The sequence below is a fragment of the Piliocolobus tephrosceles genome, chromosome 14 (assembly GCF_002776525.5).
Source record: "Piliocolobus tephrosceles isolate RC106 chromosome 14, ASM277652v3, whole genome shotgun sequence".
NCBI classification, from domain to species: Eukaryota; Metazoa; Chordata; class Mammalia; order Primates; family Cercopithecidae; genus Piliocolobus; species Piliocolobus tephrosceles.
Window position 1 is genome coordinate 27562283 of NC_045447.1, and position 15632 is coordinate 27577914.

General features: G+C 39.6%; 1 protein-coding gene across 4 annotated transcripts in view; it reads left to right on the forward strand.

Moving 5' to 3' along the window:
• ECPAS (Ecm29 proteasome adaptor and scaffold) overlaps window positions 1-15632 on the forward strand; it is a 127476-nt gene that overhangs the window by 96984 nt on the left and 14860 nt on the right. For all 4 annotated transcript variants that reach the window (XM_026456262.2, XM_026456263.1, XM_026456261.2 and 1 more), the window contains 8 exons: window positions 1550-1667; window positions 1935-2102; window positions 4646-4725; window positions 5649-5754; window positions 6511-6558; window positions 7752-7873; window positions 12608-12758; window positions 14761-14826. In XM_026456262.2, the coding sequence (XP_026312047.1) occupies window positions 1550-1667; window positions 1935-2102; window positions 4646-4725; window positions 5649-5754; window positions 6511-6558; window positions 7752-7873; window positions 12608-12758; window positions 14761-14826 (859 nt within the window). The remainder of the gene's footprint in view (window positions 1-1549; window positions 1668-1934; window positions 2103-4645; window positions 4726-5648; window positions 5755-6510; window positions 6559-7751; window positions 7874-12607; window positions 12759-14760; window positions 14827-15632) is intronic.

Below are 15632 nucleotides of genomic sequence, written 5' to 3' on the forward strand. Positions count from 1 at the left end.
GCGACAGAGCTAGACTTCGTCTCAAAAAAAAAAAAAAAAAAAAAAACTTATATGGAAAAAAGACTGATGTCTTTTTTTTTTTTTTTTTGAGATGGAGCCTCACTCTTGTTGCCTAGGCTGAAGTGCAGTGGCTTGATCTTGGCTCACTACAACCTCCGCCTCCTGGGTTCAGGCGATTCTCCTACCTCAGCCTCCCAAGTAACTGAGATTACAGGTGCCTGCCACCATGCCTAATTTTTGTGTTTTATTAGAGTTGGGGTTTCACCATGTTGGTCAGGCTGCTCTCGAACTCCTGACCTCAAGTGATTCACCCACCTCGGCCTCCCAAAGTTCTGGGATTACAGGTGTGAGCCACTGTGCCTGGCAGGCTGATGTCTTAATGAGTGCCTGGGAAACAAACTCTGAGAGATTTCTGTGTGGGAAATTTACTGGGGAGTGCTCTAAGGATCACTGTGGGGGCACGAGGAAGCAGGATAGGGCCTATGACTGAGGGAAGGCTGAACTGCTGCCATCGTTTCAGTGGATACCAGCCTCTTGAGGAGCTCTGAGCTGGCATGGGTGGCCTTTTGGAGTTGTTCTGCTTTGAGGCATGGAGCCTGGCCCTCTATGTCCCCTCAGTGACCAGCCATTGGTGGTGGGCTGCTGCATGGGAGCCCATGATGTTGGGCTCTCAGGGCAGTTGGGGAAGACTGACTAGGCCAAGAGGTCAGCTCTCAGGCAGCTGAGTCCTGCGGAACACTGGAAGCGTAGCTAGGCGCACCCACTGCCACTTGTTTTTGGGTGGGTGTAATTCTTTATCTTAGAGGCCACTACTTTAGCATTTAAAATAAATTCCTTGAGCTTGACCTCCTTTATTTTATCATGCTTTATTTCTGTGGATTGTTAGGCAAATCTTTGCTGTTGCAGGGCCTTGCTGTGGTGTCCCACATGAACCTGCTTCATTGTTGTGTGCAACAGGAGAAAGCTGCAGTTTGTTCTGTCGTTGACGTTCCCCTACAGTACACTGTTATCACATCAAAAGTTGTTTTCATTCTACTTACTCTCCTTATAGACTCCTTCTAAGTTTTTAAAAAAGTGCTTACATTTTACAAAAATAACATAAAACGATTAGACATATTTGTTCAGAGGAAAGTGAACAAGACTCAAGTTTATCAGGGTTAGGGTGGTCTAGCTTAGAAAAGACTTAAGGAAGACAGATGTTGTCTTCACATGACTCTCATGATCATGTGAGATTATGCATAACGTAATGGAGAATTATTGAGTTGCATCCTCAGGTGGTGAGGCGACCACTTCTATGGACTTAGAGGTGCATTTAGGTCATTTATTTAGCAGCAATGTAGAGGAGCTTAGGAATTGCTGATAGTTGAATTAGGTGACTTTTTATATTCTTCCCAACCTGTTTTCTGTCTCCGTGGTGGTAAGATAACTCAGTATTAGAAACTGAGTGAAAATTTGATTTTAATATGTCCTAGTAATATTGATGATGTAATTTTTTAGGCTGGAGAGAGAGAAGTATATTATTGCCTACCTCTTTTTCTTTGTTTCCAAGTCAGGGCCTTTCTACCTACAAGGAACTTTGTTCTCTGGCAAGTGATCTTAGCCAGCCGGATCTGGTGTATAAATTTATGAATTTAGCCAACCATCATGCAATGTGGAACTCTAGGAAGGTAAGTTGCTGACACTGGACAATTATTTTTTTTTTTCCTGCAAACCAAACATGCTACATTGGCAGACAGTGGCAAATGGTATACAGTGCATTTTGTGAAAGTATGTGCCTGATGAGAAAGCTGAACCTCACATAGCTACTATTGATTGGAAAGCCCAATAAATCAGGCTGTATTTAGGCATAAGTTTGGGAGGGAGAATTTTTTGCTGTGTTAATATTTTACTCTAATGGGTGCATCTGAGTCACTTCAGCCTATTATTATTTTTAGGGTGCTGCTTTTGGTTTTAATGTAATTGCTACCAGAGCTGGAGAGCAGCTGGCTCCTTTTCTGCCTCAGCTAGTTCCTCGACTTTATCGTTACCAGTTTGATCCCAACCTTGGCATTCGACAGGCCATGACAAGTATTTGGAATGCGTTGGTCACTGACAAATCCATGGTAAGTGTCTGTGAACCCTGTGTTAGGAAAACACTGTAGATTGTCCAAGGTCATGCATGGGATTTAAACCCAGTGCCCATCTTCCTTTCTACTTTTTATACTTAACTTGTTTAAACAAACAAATTGTCTTTCATTCCATGCTTTCTTCCTACTTTCAAGGTATCAAAGATGTGTGTGGCAACATTTATTAAAATCTCCAAAATGGAAACCATCTAAATGTCCACTGGGAAGATGGTTAAGGAAATGATCATATACTCACATGAATGGAATAGTATACGTGGAGAGGAACGATTGACGCAGTGGAGAGTGGGTTGTGACCCCACCTCCAGCGAATTCAGTTAGGTGGGGAGACATACAAGGGAGCAGGCAGTTGCCATTTTGTTTTCTCTGTTGGTGTCCTCTCATCTGGCTGTTAATCATGTTCCATCCCACTTTTAGATAGTAAGATTTCTCAGGGCTTGTCTCTGAGTATTTTTTGTTCTCTGAGCTTTCTCTGTATCAATCAGTTCCAAGGCATATAAATGTCATCTTTATTGTGAAAGTTCCCAATCTTACAGTTTTGGTCCAGATGTCACTTGCACTTTAGACTTACATATGTAACTGTTTACTTGAAATTTTCACTTCAGTGTTGTTTCAGAATACTGTAAACTCAACATGCCCAGAACAGGACTTAAAAAATAACCTTCCCCCTCTATTCTCACTGTTCACCTATTTGCCCAAGCCAGAAAACTTGGTGTCATACTTTATTTTGGGCTGTGTCTCACCATCACCCCCAATTGAATCTAGTAGCAAATTCTGTTGATTCTGCTTCCAAAGTATTCCTTGAATCCACTCTCTTCTTTCCCTAATTCTTTCCTGATGAACAGGTCATCATCGTCTTTTTTTTTTTTTTTTCCTCTTTGCCTTTCTTCATTTAATTATCTACATAGTAGCAAAAGTGATTTTTAAAAATGAAAATTAGATTGTGCCATTTTGGATTAAGATCCTTTAGTAGCTTTACAGCCTCACTTTAAATAATTCCATGATCCTTACTATGTCTTACAAGTCCCTGCCTGTACTGTGGCCCCTTCCTGTCTCTCCTGTCTGGTACTAGGCTGAATATGTTTCTATTCATGGTGGTAGGTACTTGAGGGTTCAGCTTTGAAGACTCAGTGAGTTTTGCTTGCTCCAGGAGAACATGTGGCACTTCTGGGTCAGCCAAGATCTAATAGGCCAATGGGCTTTGTAGGTCTGAGCTCAGGACACAGGCCTAGACCCTTGAGACGTGATTGTCATCTCTGTGAGTGAAAGGATTAAGCCACAAGTGTGGATGAGATCATCCATGGAGAATGTTGAGAGAAGCAGACATAGGAAGACATCAGTTTGTTATTTACTTCTTTGTCTTGGTTTTCTTATATGTAAGTAAGGATAACAAAACCTTTCCTACCTATAAAAGTGGAAAAGCCATAAATTTTTGAGAATGTCAGCATTGGTATAAAAGGGATTCTACCATTATTTTCTCATTATTACCAAGTTGCTAAGTGTATATCAAAACAGCACAGAGGCTTAAAAAGTAAAACTCATCTTTCATTCTGAACAGTCATGAGCCAGGCACTGGGTAAGGTACTGGGGATAAAAAGATGAGTGAGACACTGTCCCTCAATAACTGCACTGATAATGAGTGAGACACTGTCCCTCAACTAACTGCATCGATGATGAGTGAGACTCTCTCAGTAACTGCACCGATGATGAGTGAGACTCTTTCTCTCAGTAACTGCACTGATGATGAGACTCTGTTCCTCAGTAACTGCACTGATGATGAGACTCTGTTCCTCAGTAACTGCACTGATGATGAGTGAGACACTGTCCCTCAACTAACTGCACCGATGATGAGTGAGACTCTTTCTCTCAGTAACTGCACTGGTGATGAGACTGTGTCCCTCAATAACTGCATCAATGAAGAGTGAGACACTGTCCCTCAATAACTCCACTGTCCTGTGCAGTAACTGTACCTGACCCCCTTGAGGATCTCCAGTATAGTGGAACAGTGCAGTTATTGAATGCTTTTGTGTGATGCTCCTTCAGAAGGTGCTACGGGAACAGAGAGGAGAGTACCCGAGCCAGTCTTCTCTGAGAAAGAATGGCTAATATGAACCTTGAGGGACAAGTAGGAGTTAGCCAAGCAAGTAGGACCTGGAAAGGGGATTGTAGGTAGAGGTGGAATGTGCCAAGGAATGGAGTTGAGACAGAATATGGTACTTTTGGGTCTGGATGAATCATGGAAGGCTTTGTGTGCATGCCCGGGTGATTGGACTTCATTCTTATGCACTGAGGAAAATAAGAGCATCAAATGTACATTTTAGAATGATCACCTGGCAGCTTTATAGCGACCAAAAGTGGGAAGAGATTTGTGGGCTGAGTGGCCTAGAGAGACATGGAGGCTGTAAAATACAGAAAACATGGGCAGTGTGGGTTACATGTGGTTAACCAGTGTGGTTAAGAGTTGAATAATTTGATTATTGATGGATTTTGCATTTTAAATTTTATCCTTTGGCTTTCCTTAGGTGGATAAATATTTGAAAGAAATTCTTCAAGATTTGGTTAAGAACCTTACAAGCAATATGTGGCGAGTTCGAGAATCCAGGTACCATTTTTAGGAATATAAGTTTAGTCAAATAAAACCGAATTTTTTTCCCTTCAGAATTTCCAGGTTTTATACTTTGTGCAAAAGGAATAAATTAAAACTACTAAAAAGCTGGCCGGGTGTGCTGGCTCACACCTGTGATCCTGGCATTTGGGGAGGCCGAGGTGGGTGGATCACTTGAGATGAGGAGTTCAAGACCAGCATGGGCAACATGGTGAAACCCCGTCTCTACTAAAAATACAAACATCAGCTGGGCCCAGTGGTGTGTGCCTGTAATCCCAGCTACTCGGGAGACTGAGGCAGGAGAATTGTTTGAACCCAGGAGGCAGAGGTGGCAGTGAGCTGAGATCGCGCCACTGCACTCCAGCCTGGGCGACAGAGTGAGACTCTGTCTGGAAACAAAACAAAAAACTACTAAAAAGCATATTTCTTGTTGGCTATATTAGGTAGTTATTTTTCTTTAACTATTTAAGCTTTGGTCAATGATTTTCCTAAATTGTCATAGTTTATATAAGTATGAAATCAAAGAAGTAGAAGATTACCTGTTAAATTGGTAGATACCAAGATATATTTTTGTACTGTCATGACTTTATAGTGTAGAATTTCTGTATACAAATTACATTCATTCAGTGCCCAGTATGTACGTGGCAGTGTGCTAGGCCCTGGGGGCACACTAGTGAATAAAAAACAATGTGTCATCTCAAAGGGATTGTATTATAGTTGTGGGAAACAAACATTTTATACTTGTAAATTCTATATATATGGTATATTTGAGGGACCTGGAGAGAAGTCATTGCTGTTCTGGGGTGAGGGGATGAGAACTCGAATTAGAGGCAGAATCTGTTTTCTTTTTTAGTATAAATGTTTCATAGTAAAATACTGACCTTCTTTTTCATATGTTGAAATGAAATTTTAATTTTCAGCTGTTTAGCTTTGAATGATTTATTGAGAGGAAGACCCTTAGATGACATCATTGATAAACTTCCAGAAATTTGGGAAACGCTTTTTAGAGTACAAGATGATATCAAGGTATTATAGAAATAAATTAGCATTTATACATACAAAAAGTTAAATTGGAATTATTAAAATATTTATGTTGTATATGTCAAAATTCCATTTCCAGGTAGAGACCGATGTTTTCCCCCAAAGTTTCAGTCTTAATGTGTCTATGAAGTTACAAGATTGGGTATCCTTAGATCTAAATTAAATAGACTTAAAAAAAGGTGGCTGTGTACCTTCTTTCAATAGAGATCACATAATTCTGTTGGATTAGGGACAAATAACAGTTTTGAATATAGTAACAGTATTTCGATCAGTTCTGTAAATGGGATTAATTATTGTCAAATAATGTGACCAATTCCTCTGAATTTTTCTTGGGCAATCTTAATTTTAGGTATTTTTGATATTTTACCATTAAAATTAGACACTTCAGTTTTACCTTTCTTTTTGCTTTATTTATTGGACGATTTTAAGTGTTTCAGAATTCTCACATAGATCTTTATGTATTTACTTTTATAATACATTTAGTTTCTCAACTGTTAATAGCTAAATTTATTAAGGTCAAAATAGGTTACAGTTAATGTTTAAAAATTAGTAGTATGGCACGGTAATGTGTTCCTTGATGGGCAGGGAGTCTAATGAGATACCAATTCTTTTTAACCTAATATGAAATGTAAGATTTTCCACCAATCTCTATAGGCTCTGAGGCAATTAAATTACAAATTGTAGAGTAGATGATAGTGAAACTCTCTAACTTGTATGATCTCACACTTTTGTCATTTTTAGGAATCTGTACGAAAAGCAGCAGAACTAGCTCTGAAAACTCTGAGCAAGGTGAAAACTCCTGTCTTACGTTGGGAATGGAGTGGGGCAGGGTTCTGGGTGACCATGACAATGATTTACTTATTGTCATAGGAAGTGACATGTAGTTGCAGTATAATTGGCTTCCTGTTGTAGTTCACTACTCTTAGAATGAATGAGAAAGCGAATGCTGTAAACACTGTAGTGCTGGTATGTTTAGAATAGAGTATACCTGTGGTCTCTTTAAATGGTGAAATTAAGATAAAACTTTGACTTAACCCTGAAGAGCACATCACTCAGTTAGATCAAGCAACACTGGTCTTTTCTCTTGCTTTTGCTATGTTTACATATAAAGCTACCTTTCATATCTATGAGGTTGGAAAGCTTTTTGAAACTAACTTATCTCCCACTTGAACTTGATTTTGTGATATATCAGGAACTTTACATTCTAGTTGCACAAACCTTGCCATAGGTCACATAAGTAGTAAAACCAGGTTTTAAATACAGGTGTTTTCTTGTTTCAGATGTGATCTTGACCACTATATTGTGTGCGACCGGATGTTATTGATGATGAGGATGATGATGATGATGATGATAACACTTCGAAACTTCTTTAATTTTTTTTTTGTTTGTTTTTTGGAGACAAGGTCTCACTGTGTTACCCAGGCTAGTATGCAGTGGTGTGATCACAACTCACTGCACTCTCGACCTCTCGGGCTCAGGTGATCCTACCACCTCAGCCTCCTGGAGAGCTGGGACCACAGGTGTATGCCACCATGACTGGCTACTTTTTCATATTTTTTGTGGAGACAGGGTCTCTTCATGTTGCCCAGGTTGGTCTCAAACTCCTGGGCTCAAGCAATGCGCCTGCCTTGGCCTCCCAAAGTGTTGGGTTTGTAGGTGTGAGCTACTGCACCCAGCCCTAAACCTTTTTCAGAGTGCTGTCTTACATATTTTCTCATTCGATCATCATCTATTTTGTTCCATATTTCACAAACTGGAGGACCAGTGCCTAGACAGTGAAATACATTACCAAATTTTCTGTTTAGTTCTCGGCAGGCCTAAGACTCAATCTCAGATCTCATTCCTCTGTGTCTCTGTAGTGTCAGAGAAAGTAGATTCACTTATTCTTCTCTGTGGATATGTGAAGTGGAAAGTCTTGTCAGATGAATGCTTTATTGGATGAGCGGTCACTTTCACTAACATCCATGCTCTTTGTATGTGAGGTCTGTGTGAAAATGTGTGACCCTGCCAAAGGAGCAGCTGGCCAGAGAACCATCGCTGCCCTTCTGCCTTGCCTTCTGGACAAAGGAATGATGAGCCCCGTGACGGAAGTTCGAGCCCTCAGGTGTGCATCCGTTAATGAAATGAATGTATTGGATTTGCTCGGTTCCTAGAAATCGTGTTTCTTTCAAGGTTAGATTCTGGAAAATATGGAGAAAGAGGTTTAGGAGAATGACCCTTGGGTCATTTGTGAAAACTTGTGAGTCAGAATATTTTCACAGAAACATTCTCATGAGACCTTGTTTTTGCCCAGCATTCTGAGTCAAGCATGTTTTTCTGTTGTCATCAGCCTCTGCTCCCAACAAGCACATCTTCCTTTTACACTGCAGGTCCTCAGGAGCGTGCTTGTTCATGATAATATTTAGTAATATTTCACAGATTATTAGATTTAAGACAAGCTGTTTACCACCTGCAATGATAAAATATTCAAAAAAATGTACTTACACTTTTAGATATAATATATGGCTACTTTAAGTTAAAACCAATAGTGGAGGATTCTAGTTTGTATGTTTTGTTTTTAAACTACAGTGCTATCTAGGAGCTTTATCTGTTCCATTTTTATTTCACTCTTAAAAGTAGAACAAATTACTAATAATAGTGCCAGCAGTATTTCATGGCAAGTAGATAGTTGATGAGAGAAAGGTTTTTTTAGAAGGACTCACCTAACAACTGCAAAGGCAGATGCAACTAAGAGTATCACTTTGGCTAGGCATGGTGGCTCATGCCTGTAATCCCGGCACTTTGGGAGGCCAAGGTGGGCAGATCACCTGAGGTCAGGAGTTCGAGATCAACGTGGCCAACATGGAGAAACCCTGTCTCTGCTAAAAATACAAAAAAAATTAGCCAGGTGTGGTGGTGCATGCATGTAATCCCAGCTACTTCGGAGGCTGAGGCAGGAGAATAGCTTGAACCCGGGAGGCGGAGGTTGCGGTGAGCCCAGATCGCGCCATTGCACTCCAGCCTGGGCAACAAGAGTGAAACTCCATCTCACACACACACAAAAAAGTATCACTTTTTGCTCTCCTCAGTAAAATCTAAGTAGTGATCATTAGATGCCCCTAAATCCACTGGGTGAATGGCTGACGAGAACTTTATAATGATTCAGGGCAACCAGACCTGAACTTAACAATCACTCCTCATAGCACAAAAAGACAACCAGTGCATCGTGATGTGTGGAATAGGACACACACAGCATTCTTTGTGTGTGTGTGTTTACAAAATTGAACGTGAACTCAGTTTAGCCTGTAGATCTCTACAGGGGAGAGAGGAACATGTTAAATGACCTGACTGGAATGCAGTCAACGAGGACAAATAAGAAAAAAAGAGGAGAGTGGAGACTGTTAAGAAAGATTTAAGAAATGCAGTAGATTGCAATGTGTGAGTGAGCTTGGATGCTGATTCCAACATGCCAACTGTTTAAGAAGCTAATGAAGGCTGGGTGCGGTGGCTCAAGCCTTTAATCCCAGCACTTTGGGAGGCCGAGACGGGCGGATCACGAGGTCAGGAGATCGAGACCATCCTGGCTAACACGGTGAAACCCCGTCTCTAATAGAAAATACAAAAAACTAGCCGGGCGACAAGGCGGGCGCCTGTAGTTCCAGCTACTCGGGAGGCTGAGACAGGAGAATGGCGTGAACCCGGGAGGTGGAGCTTGCAGTGAGCTGAGATCCGGCCACTGCACTCCAGCCTGGGCGGCAGAGCAAGACTCCATCTCAAAAAAAAAAAAAAAAAAAAAGAAGCTAATGAAACAGAGAAATTTGGATACTTGATATGGAAAAATCATTAATATTTTTAAAGTGTGAAAATGGTATTATGATTATGATAAAGAACCTTTGTCTTTTAGATATTCATAGTGAAGTTTAGTTAAGGGATATGCTTTCCAATGCAGTCACGTGTCACTTAGTGATAAGGATACTTCTGAGATGTGTCATTAGGTGATTTCATGGGTGTGCAAACATTAACATGAAGTTGGAAAAATGGTGCAGTTAGATTGCTTGATGCAGGGTTGCCACAGATCTGTTCACTTCATGTTTATGTCACATTTTGGTAATTCTTACAGTATTTCATACTTTGCATTACTGTTATATTTGTTTTGGTGGTCTGTGATCAGTGATGTTTGATGTTACTTTTGTAGTTGTTTTGGAGTTGTATGAACTACACCCATTTAAGATGGTGAACTTAATTGATCAATGTTGTGTGTGTCCCAATTGCTCCACTGAACAGCTGTTCCCCATCTCTCTCCCTCTTCTCAAGTGTCTTATTCTGAGACACAACAATATTGGAATTGGCTAATTAATAACCCCACAATGCCCTCTGTCTAAATGAAGGGAAGAGTTGCCTGTCTCTCACTTTAAATAGAAAGCTAGAAATGATTAAGCTTAGTGAGGAAGGAATGTTGAAAGCTGAGATAGACTGAAAGCTAGGCCTCTTGTGCCAGACAGCCAAGTTGTGAATGTAAAGGAAATGTTCTTAAAGGAAGTTTAAAGTGCTGTATCAGCCAACACACAAATGATAAGAAAGCAAAACAGCCTTTTGCTAACAGGGAGAAAGTTTGAATATTCTGGATAGAAGATCAAATCAGCCACAAAATTCCCTTCAGCCAAAGCCTAATCCAGAGCAAGGCCCTAACTCTCTTCAATTCTGTGAAGTCTAAGAGAAGTAAGGAAGGTGCAGAAGAAAAGTTGGAAGCTAGCACAGGTTGGTTCATGACGTTTAAAGAAAGAAGCTGTCTTCATAACATAAAGAGATGCAAGGTGAAGCAGCAATTGCTGATACAGAAGCTGCAGCAGATTACCCAGAAGATCTGGCTGCGATCACTGATAAAGATGTCTACACTCAACAACAGATTTTCAATGGAGATGAAACAGCCTTCTTTTGGCAAGATACCGTGTAGGATTTTCATAGCTAGAGAGAAGTCAGTGCCTGGCTGCAACGCTTCAAAGGCCAGGCCAACTGTCTTGTTAGGGGCTAATGCAACTGGTGACTAAGTTGAAGCCAGTGCTCATTTACCATTCTGAAAATCCTAAAGCCGTAAGAATTGTGCTAAATCTGCTCTGTGCTCTAGAAATGGAACACTATAGTCTTATCTGTGTTGTTGACAGCTTATCTGTTACAGCATGGTTTACTGAGTATTTTTAGTCCACTGTTGAAGTCTACTGCTGAAAAAAAAAAAAAAAAAAGAAGAAAACCAACCAAACAAACAAAAAAAGCAAAAAACAAATATTCCTTTCAAAGTATTACTGCTCATTGACAATGTGCGTGGTCACCCAAGAGCTCTGATAGAGAGGTACAAGGAAATGAACGTTTTCATGGCTGTTAACATAACACAACATCTATTCTGAAGCCCATGGATCAAAGTGTAATTTCAACTTTCAAGTCTTACTATTCAAGAAGTGTATTTTGTAAGGCTAGAGCTGCCATTGTTAGTGATTCCTCTGATGGATCTGGGCAAAGTAAATTGAAAACCTTCTGGAAAGGGTTTATCATTGTAGGTGCCGTTAAGAACATTCATGATTCATGGGAGGAGGTCAAAATGTCATTAATAGGAGTTGGAAAAAAGTTGATTCCAACTTTCATAGGTGACTTTGAGGAGTTCAAGATGTCAGTGGAGGAAGTCACTGCATACATGGTGGAAACAGTAAGAAAACTAGAATTAGAAGTGGGGCCTGAAGATGTGACTGAATTGTTGCAATCTCCTGATGAAACTTGAACAGAAGAGGAGTTGCTTCTTATCTCAATGAGCAAAGAAAGTGGTTTCTTGAGATGCAAGCTACTCCTGGTGAATATTCTGTGAACATCGTTAAAATGACCACAAAGGATTTAGAATATTTCATAAACTTAGTTGATAAAGCAGCAACAGGGTTGGAGAGGATTGACTCCAACTTTGAAAGACGTTCTAATGTGGGTAAAATGCTATCAAACTGCGTCTCATGCTACAAAGAAATATTTTGTGAAAGGAGGAGTTGATTGATTTAGCAAACTTCATTGTTAACTTACTTTAAGAAATTACGACAGCCACCCCAGCATTCAGCAATCACCACCAGTCGGTAGCCATCACCATTGAGGTAAGACCCTCCACCAGCAAAAAGATAATGACTTGCTGAAAGCTGAGATGATCAGTAACATTAAGATATTTTAAAGTTAACTAATGTACTTTTAGACATAATGCTATTGCACACTTAATAGACTGCAATATAGTGTAAACAAAACTTTTATATGCACTGGTAAGCTAGAAAATTCATGTGGCTTTCTTTATTATGGTGGTCTGGAACAGAACCTGCAGTATCCCCAGGGTATTCCTGTATGATCTTATGGGACCACTGCTGGACATTGTGGTCTGTTGTTGTTGACTGAAATGTCTCATGCAACACATGACTGTAATACAGTGGTGGGGGAATGGTGGCTGTATGTTTGGAGGAGGTATAAATGAAACAAAATTGGTCAAATGTTGCTAATTGTTGAACTGGGTGGAGAATACATAGAATTTCATGTCTACTATAAATTCCTACCATAAAATTTCACCATAAATGTAAATTCCTACTATAAATAAATACATGGAACTTCATTCCTACTATTAATGAAGGTAGGCTTTTCCTACTTCATTTGTCATTCTTTCTACCTCTATATATGCTTGAAAGTTTCTTTAATAAAAGTTAAAAAAAAATGCCAAGACCAGGCTCTGTAACCATGTGACAATATGCTTTAATGCAGTGAACTGCAGAACAGCCTCATGGTGAGATTTGTAGGTCTTCTCACTTTTGTTAAAAGGACTCAGGAGTTGTGTTCCATATGTTTGTAGCATTAACACCCTTGTGAAGATCAGCAAAAGTGCAGGAGCCATGTTGAAACCACATGCACCAAAACTCATTCCAGCTCTGCTAGAGTCCTTGAGTGTATTGGAGCCCCAAGTTCTCAATTATTTGAGCCTCCGGGCAACAGAGCAAGAAAAGGTGAGTGGATAGCACAGGCATATTGGTAAGTATCATGAGGGAAGAGCCCTGTTAAGATACCAAGGTTCCTTTGAATGACATTGTCACTACTCTTACCAGAACTCACCCTCTCTCACCACATGCAGTTTTACTATTTTTTGGAGAGAGCTTGTCAGCTCATACACTGTTTTGTGAATTGGATGAAAACTGACACTTCCATCTAAAAAATGAATTAACATTTGTTTAACATAGTTTTTTGTACTTTTCAATTTTTTTAGGGCTTGGATCTATACCTTCAGAGTCCTTCCATGGACTCCCTCGCCCTGTAAGCAAAGAGTATTTGCACCTAGACTTTGGCATATCTCAAAATCATTCTGCTTTGTAGGTGTCATGGAGTCATCTAGTCTCTGATCAGAGTCTTTTTTTTTTTTGGAGACGGAGTCTCGCCCTGTCACCCAGGCTGGAGTGCAGTGGCGCCATCTCAGCTCACTGCAACCTCTGCCTCCCGGGTTCAAGCGATTCTCCTGCCTCAGCCTCCCGAGTAGCTGAGACTACAGGCAAGTGCCACCATGCCCATCTGATGTTTTTGTATTTTTGATAGAGACGGGGTTTCACTGTGTTAGCCAGGATGGTCTTGATCTCCTGACCTCGTAATCTGCCCGTCTCGGCCTCCCAAAGTGCTGGGATTACAGGCATGAGCCACCACGCCCGGCCTGATCAGTCATTTTTAAAAACTGCAGATGAGACATATTTATTGTGAAAAGTTAATACAGAGGGATAGAAAGTAATCCCACGGGAGGTCTCCCCATCACCACAGTATCATTCCCTGAGAAGCACCTGCTATCAGAAGTTTCCTGTGCCTTCTCTCAAATTCCTTTTTAGTCATAGGCTACCAAACCAAGCAAACATACTAATTTAAAAATAGTATCAGACTGTGAGTGTTGTTCTGTGATTTGTTTTTTAAATTAATAGAATATCATGTCTATATATACACATTCTTTTTAATGTATACATAGTGCTCTACGTGAGGTGATTTTGAATTTTTGATGGGAGAGGTTTTGCAACATCAATGGTTTTAATTGTTCTTTTTTCTCCGTACCTTTGCCACTGTTGAATAATGTATATCTGATAACAAGAATCTCATTTTTCTAATTTGCACTCTTTTCCTAGCATTGTCCATTGCCTTTTCATATCGTATTAGTCGTTTATATTTCTTCTGTGATTGTGTTTGTATTCCATGCCTATTTTTCTATTTGACTGTTTTTTAATTTATATTTTTTTATTAGAACTATTAAACACTGTTATATACAACATGTTTCCTCTGTTCACTATTTTAACTTGCCTAAACTTCTCTAATAACTTACTCTCTTTACCCTTTGCCTCTAATATTGCTGCTGCTTATTTATTCATTATTTTTCCCTCTTTCAGCAGTAGACTTGCCCCTTCCTGGGTGTCCATAGGATGTTTACTAAGCATTGAGAATTTGGAAACATAAATTCTAGTCTAAACTTTGCAGCCCTAGGCAAGTCACTTGTGTATGACTTACTTTTCTCCTTTATCATATCTGGATAGTATTAACCTCTCCTTCAGCATAGTTGTTAGATTAAAATACCTTTGTAGATATGAAGGTTGATTACAAAGTTAAAGAACTACCTATATAAAATTTTTTACTGCTTAGACACAATTTTAAAAACCTTAGAAATTTATTTAGTCAGTTCTTTTATTTAGTGGATGGAGAACCTCAGGCTCAAGAAGGCTGGATGACTTGCCCACAGCCATACTATGCTAATTTCTTAACTATTATCTGAATTTTTCGCCTGTAGTGAGGTGCTGCTTCTCCTGGTAAATTGTTGAGTATAGGTCAAAAGAAATTAGAGTTAGACTTAATGTTTGCCTTTGTTACAGCTACGGATTATTTTTTTTAAAAGTTCTGTAATTTGGAAGTGAAAGTCTTTTATGGTGTTTGTGTGGATTATTCCTAATTAATTGAATGTGCCGAGTGACTCGAATTTCTGTTCTTTAGGCTGCGATGGATAGTGCTCGGCTTAGTGCTGCCAAATCCTCTCCGATGATGGAAACAATCAACATGGTGAGTGTCTTAAATAATAACGAGAGGGTTTGCTTACCTGAAAGTGTAATTCTTCAAAGTCTTCAGGCTATGTTAAATGAAGTAGAGACTTATGGGATGAATCGAGCAGCTGTTGTGACTCCAGTTTTTTCTTAGTATATTTCTCTTTTCTTCTCTGTCACTAAGTGGAATAAATAGTTCCCCAAATACCAGAAACAGTCGGTTCAAATTTGTGTTACAAGGGACAACAACATATTAAGAGCTCTGTATAAATTTACATCTGTAGTCTTTTGATCTGTGTATTTAGAAAGGTTCAGAGTTATGCCTGTGCCTAATAGTTATCTTTGGGAGGAACTAGGAAAGTTATAAGCTGGAGGTATTTAATGAAGTAGGTGACATAAAGGTAGGTGAAGAGATTGGGCAATGTCGATATGTTGTTTTAGTCATAGGAAGGCATTTGCAGTAAAGAGCTGCTTGGCACTCTCAGGTTCTGATTTCTAAAGTTCCTGGAGTCTTGGTAAAGTTACTCTGTTGTGCACTCCCTGTAGTGGTTAGTTAGCTGTGATTGTGTTTACTGGAAATTAGTTTGCTAAGCAGATCTATACCTTTAGCAGGACTCTGAAGATATAGATCCAACCCCTAAAAAAATTGAAATGTACAAAAAACTGTTAAACTGGACAAGAGAAGTAGCTATGTTTTAGTGCCTGCTGGGGGACTGTTACCAAAATTTAGTCTAAGAATGTTGTATCTTTGTTGGATTATTGGGGGGAAATAAAAATTTAAATAAATAGGAATAGTTAGTGAATACCATTTAGTTATATTCATTA